Source organism: Carcharhinus amblyrhynchos, chromosome 30 (genome assembly GCF_965287045.1).
Source record: "Carcharhinus amblyrhynchos chromosome 30, sCarAmb.v2.hapA, whole genome shotgun sequence".
In the NCBI taxonomy this organism is placed as follows: domain Eukaryota; kingdom Metazoa; phylum Chordata; class Chondrichthyes; order Carcharhiniformes; family Carcharhinidae; genus Carcharhinus; species Carcharhinus amblyrhynchos.
Window position 1 is genome coordinate 33,590,305 of NC_137353.1, and position 12,389 is coordinate 33,602,693.

The 12,389-nt window shown below is 49.9% G+C and overlaps 1 protein-coding gene across 4 annotated transcripts in view; it reads right to left on the minus strand.

Annotated features, from left to right (window-relative positions):
• LOC145360086 (endothelin-converting enzyme 1-like) overlaps window positions 1-12,389 on the minus strand; it is a 363,484-nt gene that overhangs the window by 195,481 nt on the left and 155,614 nt on the right. Inside the window, exon 2 of one of the 4 annotated variants that reach the window (XM_080215035.1) lies at window positions 6,715-6,812. The exons of the other annotated variants lie outside the window; for them this stretch is intronic. Coding sequence (XP_080071161.1) covers window positions 6,715-6,747 — 33 coding nt within the window. The 5' untranslated portion in view covers window positions 6,748-6,812. The remainder of the gene's footprint in view (window positions 1-6,714; window positions 6,813-12,389) is intronic. 4 annotated transcript variants of the gene reach the window in all.

Genomic DNA, 12,389 nt, shown 5'->3' on the forward strand with positions numbered 1-12,389 from the left:
CCTCAGAGGCAGAGGCAGACACACACAGACACACACACAATTAACCCTTCGAAAGTGTAGGAGGACAGGAAGTGTGTGGGAGGCGGTGCATTGACTGCTGTACAGAAAACACACTAATTTGATAATCTCTGAGATATGTTAATTGGATCATTGTTTCTGTTTAAACTGCAAACTGAAGAGATTTAAATCAACAGGTTGCAGCAGGGGGGTGGCGTGCGTTAAGCAATTGCTGCAGATTATGCCAATACAACTGTTATTTTAACTAGTTTTGACAAGAAACGGAGAGGCTGCTTTTTGTTATCACAAGAGGTTTGAACACAAAGCCATGAACAAAAGGAGGCAGCCCAGAGGAAGCAGGGCCCTGGGAGCGGGTGGGGATAAAGTGCAGAACACTTGGCAAAAAATATCTTGTCTAATTACGAAATCATGACCAATTTTCCTGTCCTGTGCAGCTCCCTCAGATTGTTTGCCCCACGGCCAAGAATAATAAAATCTTTCTAAGCCTCAGTAAATCATACATGTTCTGGAACGAGCCCTCACCTCACTCGCATAATGACTGAAGTTTCAGTCATGACTGAAGTACAGTTTGCAGCTGTACAGGGCACTGGTGAGGCCGCAGCTGGAGTACTGTGTGCAGTTTTGGTCGCCGCACCTGGGCAAGGATATTTTGGCCTTGGAGGGAGTGCAGAGGAGGTTTACTAGGCTGATACCGGAGTTGAGGGGGTTGAGCTATGAGGAGAGGCTGAATGAACTGGGCTTGTACTCGTTAGAGTTTAGAAGAATGAGGGGAGATCTCATTGAGACGTACAAGATGATGAATGGGATGGATAGGGTAGAGGTGGAGAGGTTCTTCCCACTCAAAGGACAGCAGGACTAGAGGGCGCAGCCTCAAGACAAGTGGGGGGGTGGGGGGGGTGCAGTTTAGAACGGAGTTGTAGAGGAACTTCTTCACTCAAAGGGTGGTGAATCTCTGGAATTCTCTGCCCGTTGAAGTGGTGGAGGCTGCCTCGCTAAATATATTTAAGACGCGGGTTGATGGGTTTTTGGTAGGCAAGGGGATTAAGGGTTATGGGGAGAGGGTGGGAAAGTGGAACTGAGCCACTTCAGATGAGCCATGATCTTATTGAATGGCGGGGCAGGCTCGAAGGGCTAGATGGCCTACTCCTGCTCCTATTTCTTATGTTCTGGACAGAGAGAAAGACAGGGGGAGCCTTTCCCTCAGATTAATGGTGTTGTGTCTCTAGGAAGGAGGCCACCTCTGCTCCACTGTAGGAATCAACTGGGGCAAGAAAAACCTTAAAACAACCTGATCTCCCTCCCTCTGCCCCACCCACCCTCACAGGAAGGGATGATGGAACTGGGAATGAGGACGCAAGCTTTCAAAATGGCGACTAAGAGATTTTAGAGGGTAGCAGTAATGTCACTGGGCTGGTCATCCAGAGATCTAGGCTAACCAGAGAGTCCCTACAGTGTACGAGGCCTTTTGGCCCATCACGTTTGCACTGTCCCTGACGGAGCATCTTAACCAGGCCCTATCCCTGCGCATTTTATCTCCCCCCACCATGTCCATCTCTCAAAAGAATCTTACAAGCAGAGGAAGAGACTCTCTAAACACCCTGACAGTCTGATCATTGAACGAGTGATCCAGAGATCTCCACCTTCTCCGCCCATATTCAACCCTAAGCAAAACACGCCACCACCTGTTTAATTGCCTTCTGAAAGCTATCAACTCGCTACCTTTTCAGATGCCCATTCCAGATCTCAACAATCCTGTACAGGGGGGAAAAAAAGACTCTTTCCTTTAGTTCTTCTGCCAATTATTTTAAATCTATGATTTATTATTGTCACACGTACCAACACACAGTGAAAAGTATTATGCGTTATACAGACAAAGCATTCCATTCATAGAGAAGGAAAGGAGAGGGTACAGAATGTAGTGTTACAGTCATAGCTAGGGTGTAGAGAAAGAGCAACTTAATGCAAGTTAAGTCCATTCAAAAGTCTGACGGCAGCAGGGAAGAAGCTGTTCTTGGTTGGTACGTGGCCATAAACTTTTGTATCCTTTTCCCGACGGAAGATGGTGGAAGAGAGAATGTCCGGGATGCGTAGGGTCCTTAATTATGCCAGCTGCTTTTGAGAGACAGTGGGAAGTGCGGACAGTGTCAATGGGTGGCAGGCTGATGGACTGGGCTGCACTCACGACTCTTTCTAGTTTTTTTGCAGTCTTGGTCAGCACAGGAGCCATACCCAGCTGTGATACAAGCAGATTTAAGGTATGGATATGAGGAAATACTGGAGAGACTGGGGGTGTTTCTCCTGGGAGCAGAAAAGTCAGAGAGGTTCAGCGTTTCTGTAAGAAAGTGTATCTATAAGAACCAGAACTAGAGGGCACAGCCTCAAAATCAGTGGGGGGTGGGTTAGATCGGAGTTGAGGAAGAACTCCTTCACTCAAAGGGTGGTGAATCTCTGGAATTCTCTGCCTGTTGAAGTGGTGGAGGCTGCCTCGCTAAATATATTTAAGTAGATAGGTTTTTGGTAGGCAAGGGAATTAAGGGTTATGGGGAGCAAGCGGGAAACTGGAACTGATCCACTATCAGATCAGCCATGATCTTATTGAATGGCGGGGCAGGCTCAAAGGGTTAGATGGCCGACTCCTGCTCCTATTTCTTATGTTTCACCTCCAATGGTGCAGCAGAACAGGGTCAGCCGACATTCCCTAGCTTTGCTTTGGGGAAAAGAATGACAGCTGACACTGGTACGGGATGGTTGGGCAAGGTCAGAGGTCACGGAAATTTGTGCAAACATTGTCGGGAATCCAGCTTTCAAACTGAACAGTAATTGGCCCAGTCACTGAGTCAGCTGATGATTACAGACTAAAAAAAAATAACTCCGATCCGATTTTCCCCAAATTGAATTCGATTCCCTGGGCAAGTCATCTAGTCACTTAATCCTGCCAAACACAACTTGGGATCGATAGCGAATAACACACAAGGCCCACACGCACTGTGGTGCAGCAAATTTGAGCCTGCGGTGAATAGATTGCATGCCACGATGATGGGCGAGAGGGCGAGGCTTCCTTAACTGTTGAGCTTTCTAGTGGGAGAAATATCTATTACTGAAAAAAAAAGAGGGGCATGTCGAAGTTTTCTGTTTTGCACTCATCAGAATATTTCACAGTACCAATATAAGGAAGGCACTGCTGATTGGTAGACAAGTCAAATGAGTTTTGATCGGTAGAGGTGCTACCATGCTGAATGCAGCATGCTTGGCCGCTATTGGTCAGTCACCATCAACTGCAGATGAGCATGCACAGACCACACCCCTGCATTTGGCAGTAGCCTTTTATCATCAAACACTACTTCCTGCTGCCATTAGCTATCGTCACGTTTAAAAAGGTCAATCCTTCCGCTGAAAAATCCCCAATTAAGATACCTTTGCCAACTCAATATTTGTGATGTCTGGTCACATGGAACTTGCCTACGGTTTGCAAAGATTGCACGTTATCTATAAAAAGGAGTTGTGTCCCTTTGGCCGAGTACCTTCACTTGTTTCACATGGATGATCACAGAATTATAGAATCCCTACAGTGCAGGAGGCGGCCATTCGGCCCGTCATGTCTCCACTGTTTCCAATTCCACCCAAGCCCTATCCCCATACAGTTACCCTAGCTCGTCCCCCGACACGGATGGTCAACTTCACATGGCCAATTCACCCAACCTGCATATCTTTGGACTGTGGGAGGAAACCCATGCAGACACGGGAAGAATGTGCAAACTACACACAGACAGTGACCCAAGCTGGGAATCAAACCCGGCTCTCTGGCAGTGTGCCACCCCACTGTGCCACCTTTGGTCATAAGACCAAAGGGAGTCTCCACAGGTCTGGGCAAAACGGTTCCCAATCTTGCCACCCCACATTTCCTCTTCAAGTCACTCACTACTCTGCCTTGGAATTATATCACCGTTCCTTCACTGTCGCTGGGAATTCCCTCCCTAACAGCACTGTGGGTGTGCCTACACCTAGGGGACTGCAAAAAGGGCAGCTCACCACCACCTTCTCAAGGGCAACTAGGGATGGGCAATAAATGCTGGCCTAGCCCACATCCTGTAAAATTAATGAGTTCTTACAAAACAAAAAGGTACGAAACGTTCCAAGAAGCCAAAGGCTTGGAAAATCCACTGTAGGAAGGTGACATTGGTGGAGCTGAGCCAACAGGCCTCTGGTCGCCGTGGGCACCTGCAGTCATGATGTGGAGAGGCCGACTGGGGTAAACACAGTAAGAAGTCTCACAACACCAGGTTAAAGTCCAACAGGTTTATTCGGTAGAAAAGGCCACTAGCTTTCGGAACGCTGTTCCTTCGTCAGGTGAGTGGAGAGTTCTGCTCACAAACAGGGCAGATAAAGGCGCGCGCGGTTTCCAGAATACTGATTAGCTGTAAAGCCTCGCATTCTAATCAGTATTCTGGAAACTGTGTGCGCCTTTATATGCCCTGTTTGAACTCACCTGATGAAGGAACAGCGCTCCAAAAGCTAGTGACACCTGCAGTCACAAGCCTCCCTTCACTGGGTCATCCCACCCCCCCGCAGCTTCTGTTTCGCTTCCATTAATCAGCTCACTATTGCCGAACAAACATTTCTAACCACTCTTGTCCCCTACCACAACATCTCAGGGGGGTTTAATCGACCAGCCACCCCGCTACCCTCCAAAAGAAGCTGGGGTTTGCCCGCCACATCCCCGTGCCCAGTTCCTGCAGCTCTCGGCGTACACAGTTCAGTCGTTCAGCAGGCCTGCGGAGTGAGACACGGTTAACATTTTGGATCCAAAATGATCCGTCTACAGAACTCAAGCAAATGTGGAAATGTGCAGAGTTACACAGTGAGAAAAGGAGGCAGAATAGAGCATCCGGGATAAGACGGGGCAGAGGAGAGATTGGCAAGTTCTTCCTGAGTACAAGACAGTGTGTTAATGGGTGGCACAGTGGTTAGCACCGCTGCCTCACAGAGCCACGGAATCATAGAACTTGGTGACAGACGTCAAAATGAAAAGGTATCATCAAGTAAAGTAATCGAGAGATGGTCAGAGTTTTGTAAAAACTCAACTAATGTTCTTTGGTGAAGGGAAGCAATCATCCTCTGGCCTGGGTCTATACACAGTTCCGTTCCCACAGGAACGCGCTTGGCTCTCGGGTAAAGTTACCACAGTCCCAGATGACCCTAGGCCACTCTCCCCCTCGTGGGGCCTACTGGTGATTTAACCTGAGGGTCACCTCACCTCAGGCAAGGGGCAAGGTTGAGAAGGCGGGGCCTCCATGAGTAATCTCAGCCAGTTCAGGAATTGAACTCGCGTGGTTGGCATCGCTCGAACCAGCCTTCTGAGCTAAACCAACAGTATTGAGTTTGCACACATTCTCCCCATGTCTGCATGGGTTTTCTCTGCATGGAGAATCATAGAACCCTACGGTGCAGAAGGAGGCCCTTCGGCCCATCGAGTCTGCACCGAACACAATCCCACCCAGACCCTACCCCCCATATCCCTACATATTATACCCGCTAATCCCTCTAACCTACACATCCCAGGACACTAAGGGGCAATTCCTTAGCATGGCTAATCAACCTAACCCACACATCTTTGGGCTGTGGGAGGAAACCAGAGCACCCGGAGGAAACCCACGCAGACACGACAAGAATGTGCAAACTCCGCACAGACAGTGACCCGAGCCGGGAATCGAACCCAGGACCCTGGAGCTGTGAAGCAGCAGTGCTAACCCACTGTGCTACCATGCCACCCGCCAAAGAGCTGTAGGCAAAAGCAAAATACTGCCGATGCTGGAATCAAACAGAAAATGCTGAAAAATCTCAGTGGGTCTGATGGCATCTGTGGAGAGAGAATAGAGTAAGAAGTCTCACAACACCAGGTTAAAGTCCAACCAGTTTATTTAAATAAACCTGTTGGACTTTAACCTGGTGTTTACCCCAGTCCAACGCCGGCATCTCCACAGTCCAAAGATGCACTGATTAGGTTGATTGGCCATGCTAATTTGGCCCTTAGGTGTCAGGGAGATTAGCAGGGTAAATACTTGGGGTTACTGGATGGGATTGTCATCGATGCAGGATCGATAGGCCAAACAGCCGCCTCCTTCTACACTGACGAGGTGCAATGACTCAAGGTTGACTCTTAAATCGCTCTCCAAGTAGCCACTTGGCTGTATCAAAGTGCCCCACACAGCGACAGCAGCAGGTCAGGGCGTCAGGATAACCAGGGGCGGGCAACAGATGCTGACCTTTGCTGCAACGAGGGAGAACCAAGGACCCACTGCGGATGAGACTATTAAACCAACTGAGCAAAACTACCGCTCTCGGGTCGGTGCTAACTGTAACTTTCTGCGGTAACTAACCTCTCTGAGAGAGTCAGCATGTCAGTACTCTGAAGCGATTCACGGGGTAAGCAGCTGGTTATGGAGATTACGAGCCACCACGCTGTGACTCCCACATCAGCCCAGTGACTACTTTCTTCAAAAAAAAACAAACACAAATTAGCAGTAGGCCCTGGGGCCTGCTCCACCATCACGGCTGCGACTGTTTTGAACTAAAAACAAAAAGGGAGGAGGAAAGGCGAGAACAAACGTTGCCCGAGCTTCAGTTTTGTTTTCTACCCCCACCTTGGCCATTTCCCGGGAAGATGGTGCTCTGTGCTGGGCACTGTCCCAATCTTACCTCATACAACCGGGGCCTTGTGTTGAGAGGCATTACGCTACAGGAGAGCAGCTCAAAAGGCAGAAAGTGCTGGAAAATCCCAACAGGTCAGACAGCATCTACGGAGAGAGAATAGAGCCAATGTTTTGAGTCTGGATGACCTTTTGTGAAGGGTCAGATTCTAAATGTTGGCTCTATTCTCTCTCAATGTGGAGATGCCAGCATTGGACTGGGGCACACACAGTAAGAAGTCTCACAAAGAACAACACAGCACAGGAAACAGGCCCTTCAGCCCGACAAGCCCACACCGTCCATTTCAACTCTGAGTGCCTTATTCAAGTCTTTCGTCGATCATCGACGTTTTTGTCTACCTCTAGTGGAACTCCACAATAAAGGGGGTGGAAATTTAGGGAATTATAATGTACGCCAGGTTAAGGGAGGTCCAATTTATTGACGCCAATCAGCCTAAAAAGCATGTTTTTGGGATGTGGGGGGGGGGGGGGGGGAGGAAACCGGCGCACCCGGAGAAAACCCACGCGAGCACGGGGAGAATGTGCAAACTCCCACAGACATTGATCCAAGTCGGAGATCCGACCCGGGTCCCTGTAACTGCACAGCAGACAGTGATAGTCACTGAGCTGTCATGTTGCCCGTGAGATGGTCCAGTTTAAGCGTACACTAATGACGTGAAGCACTAGGCAACTCTCGAAACATCCAAGAGCAGCCCTCGCACGACCCACCGCGTGTACGCCCCTTGTTGGCCTCTATGTCCTTCCGATATTTAAATAAACTGGTTGGACTTTAACCTGGTGTTGAGAGACTTCTTACTCTATTCTCTCTCCAGAGATGCCAACAGACCCGCTGGGATTTTCCAGCATCGGCAGTATTTTGCTTTTATCTACAGCTCTTTGGTGGGCGGCACAGTGGGTTAGCACTGCTGCTTCACAGCTCCAGGGACCTGGGTTCGATTCCCGGCTCGGGTCACTGTCTGTGTGGAGTTTGCACATTCTCCTCGTGTCTGCGTGGGTTTCCTCCTGTTTCCTCCCACAGTCCAAAGATGTGCGGGTTAGGTCGATTGGCTATGCTTAAAAAAAAAATTGCCCCTTAGTGTCCTGGGATGTGTAGGTTAGAGGCATTAGCGGGTAAATGTGTAGGGATATGGGGGGGGTAGGGCCTGGATGGGATCGTGGTTGGTGCAGACTCGATGGGCCGAAGGGCCTCTTTCTGCACTGTAGGGTTCTATGATTCTCGCAGGGTATAAACGGCCAATTCCCATTTCTTTTCTCCTATCCACTGATCATAGCCGCCAGTAGATTTAAACCCCCCCACCTCACAAGGAGACAAACTTGCTTCCTCAGAGTGGGAACGCCTGCCAGTTCCCCTTTCCTGAACCCAAGGTCAAACTGTGACATCTGCCCAGCATGTGGCCTAGTTAAACACAGCTTTTAAATCTCAGTCATCAAACCCTTCCGCAGTGAGTGGGAAAATATATTAACATAACCGCCTCCGCCCCAGCGCACAAACTATAAAAGGATTAGGCAGAAGTTAAAAAGATGCAAGATTCCAGCGCTGGTGTTTTAGGTAATCTTCAAAGTGCAGGACAACCCCTTAGTTATTCCCAATCTGGGCCACTGCTGGAGATTCAGGATTCGTGTCACAGCCTCAAATGTGCTCACAACAGATAAGCCACAAAGTAATGCTCGCTCCACAGTCCATCCACTAATTGAAGGCTTTTGGAGGACAGACCATCTTCCCCAGCGGTGAACGCATTTACAAAAGTTAAAAAAGGGAGGAATTCACGTGCCGAGTTATCAGGGGCAAGGAAACACCAGATGTCCTTTGCTCAACACTGTCGAAACACTCGCTGATTCTGAAGCAGGATTTTGTTTGTTCCGGGTTTGGGACTGGAGAGCTGGTTAAGCGCCGGTTAAATTCAACACGGGAATTTACACCCTGTTTGGCTGAAATGGGGGCAGCGGGGCGTGTGGGGGCAGTGCCAACACTCCATCCAAAAAACGGCATCAATAGAGTCTCCGTTTGTTGAAGGAGCAACGGCAGAATAGTAAAGAACTCCGATCATGGAAACGGGACTCGAATATTCCACACCTGCCCCGTACATCCGAGTCCATTTTCCGATGGCTGGCATGGAAGAGGGCGAATGCACAAGGGCGCTTAGCAAAAGTGTGTGTCTGGATATGTGCACGCACATCTGGATGTGCGCATGTGCCTGTCCATCTGTGTGGTCACACGTCTGGATATGTGCATGCACCTGTGTGCACATGCACTTGTCCGGCGGTGTGCATGTACATGTCTGGCGGTGTGCATGTACATGTCTGGCGGTGTGCATGTACATGTCTGGCGGTGTGCATGTACATGTCCATCTGTGTGCGCGCACATCTGGCTATGTGCATTGACTTGTGTGTGCATGCACTTGTCCGCCTGTGTGTGTATGTACACATCTGGCTGTGCGCATGTGCCTGTCCACCTGTGTGCGCGCACACCTGGATACGTGCATGGACCTGTGTGCGCATGCACATCTAGCTGTGTGCATACACACATTTGGATGTGTGCATGTGCCTGGCTGTGTGGACACACATCTGGATGTATGCCTGCGCCTGTGCGCACGTGCACATCTGGCTGGCTATGTGCCCATAGGTGCATGCGTAAAAGCTTTATCCAGCCAGTTTGGACAAGACTTTCTATAACATGTAGCTGGCTTGGAGTTGGATAATGGATCATTGGGGATGTGACTCCCTGCTCGGAACACGGCTCGTGTCTCTGCTGTACCCGTGTCTGGAAAATGAGCAGCCGCACAGCAAGATAGGAGAAGGCTGGGTGGCGCGGGCTGGGTGCAGGCAGCAGCTTGTAGAAACTTAAAACCGGAGCGCTGTGCTGTCAGCGATGCTGATTAACCAGGGGGCTATTCCTGGTCAGACCCACAGGGGGCTGTTACAGCACTCGGGCCAATATTTATTCCATAATTAACACCAGATTATCCGGTCATTTATCTCATTGCTGTTTGTGGCCTCATTATACACAAATTGCCTTTGTGTTTGCTACTCATAACAGTGACTGCATCAGTGACTGCCCTGTGGGGATGGAGTAATCTTTAAAAAGGTACAGCTGAACTGTGAGTTCACTCCTCATTCCCTTACCCTTGTGATATATTACAAGGATCAGGTCAGGCAGATTCCGGAGATATCACTCGGATGGGTTTTCCCCAACTGTCCAGGATGTGTAACAGGCCCAGAATATCCAGTGTGTGTCAAAGTACACACACACACAGAGACAGAGACAGACACACAGAGACACACAGACACACACAGAGACACACAGAGACACACAGAGACACACAGAGACACACACACAGAGACACACAGAGACACACACACAGAGACACACAGAGACACACACACAGAGACACACAGAGACACACACACAGAGACACACAGAGACACACAGAGACACACACACAGAGACACACAGAGACACACACACAGAGACACACAGAGACACACACACAGAGAGACACACACACAGAGACACACACACACAGAGACACACACACACAGAGACACACACACACAGAGACACACACACACAGAGACCACACCAAGAGACACACACACAGAGACACACACACACAGAGACACACACACACAGAGACACACACACACAGAGACACACACACACAGAGACACACACACACAGAGACACACACACACAGAGACACACACACACACAGAGACACACACACACAGAGACACACACACACAGAGACACACACACACAGAGACACACACACACAGAGACACACACACACACACACAGAGACACACACACACACACACAGAGACACACACACACACACACAGAGACACACACACACACACAGACACACACACACACACACAGAGACACACACACACACACACAGAGACACACACACACACACACAGAGACACACACACACACACACAGAGACACACACACACACACAGACACACACACACACACACAGACACACACACACACACACACAGACACACACACACACAGAGACACACACACACACAGAGACACACACACACACAGAGACACACACACACACAGAGACACACACACACACACACAGAGACACACACACACACACACAGAGACACACACACACACAGAGAGAGACACACACACACACACAGAGACACACACACACACACAGAGACACACACACACACACAGAGACACACACACACACACACACAGAGACACACACACACACACACACAGAGACACACACACACACACACAGAGACACACACACACACACACAGAGACACACACACACAGAGACACACACACACAGAGACACACACACACAGAGACACACACACACAGAGACACACACACACAGAGACACACACACACAGAGACACACACACACAGAGACACACACACACAGAGACACACACACACACACAGAGACACACACACACACACACACACAGAGACACACACACACAGAGACACACACACACAGAGACACACACACACAGAGACACACACACACAGAGACACACACACACAGAGACACACACACACAGAGACACACACACACAGAGACACACACACACAGAGACACACACACACAGAGACACACACACACAGAGACACACACACACACACACACAGAGACACACACACACACACACACAGAGACACACACACACACACACACAGAGACACACACACACACACACACACAGAGACACACACACACACACACACAGAGACACACACACACACACACACAGAGACACACACACACACCTGCTTGCTTTGTGATGCCCTTCCTACCTAAAGGCCTCGCAAAAGGATATTGGGGATCCAGCCACCCATTCCAGTGCTTCACCCTTACGTCCCTGCAGGGGGGGGGAAACGTTCTCACAGCCCAACTGCATCATTCAAACACAGGACAAGGTGCCCCTGAGGGCCTGGGAGCTCCTATCGCCAGTGTACACATTGGGCAGTCTATTATTGAGTCCTAGGTGGCACAGTGGTTAGCACCGCTGCCTCGCAGCGCCAGGGGCCCGGGTCCGATTCTGGCCCTGGGTCACTGTCTGTGTGGAGTCTGCACGTTCGCTCCCCTGTCTGCGTGGGTCTCCTCCCACACTCCACAAAAGGTACGTGGGTTAAGTGGATTGGCCAGGCTAAATTGCTCCCAGGACCAGATTTTCCCCAGGTGGCACAGTGGGTTAGCACTGCTGCTTCACAGCTCCAGGGTCCTGGGTTCGATTCCCAGCTCGGGTCACTGTGTGTGGAGTTTGCACATTCTCCTCGTGTCTGCATGGGTTTCGTCCGGGTGCTCCGGTTTCCTCCCACGGCCCAAAGATGTGCGGGTTAGGTTGATTGGCCGTGCTAAGAAATTGCCTCTTAGTGTCCAGGGATGTGTAGGTTAGAGGGATTAGTGGGTGTAATATGTAGGGATATGGGGGTAGGGCCTGGGTGGGATTGTGTTCGGTGCAGACTCAATGGCCGAAGGGCCTCTTTCTGCACTGTATGATCCCATGATCCCTCCTAAATACTTCCCACAAATCTGACAAACTTCTTCACTTCACGGCGGACAGCTCATGTGTAAACCAGGCCAGGAAACTCAGTGCCATTGTTAGTGATTCTGAGAATTTGAGATGCTGGCAGGA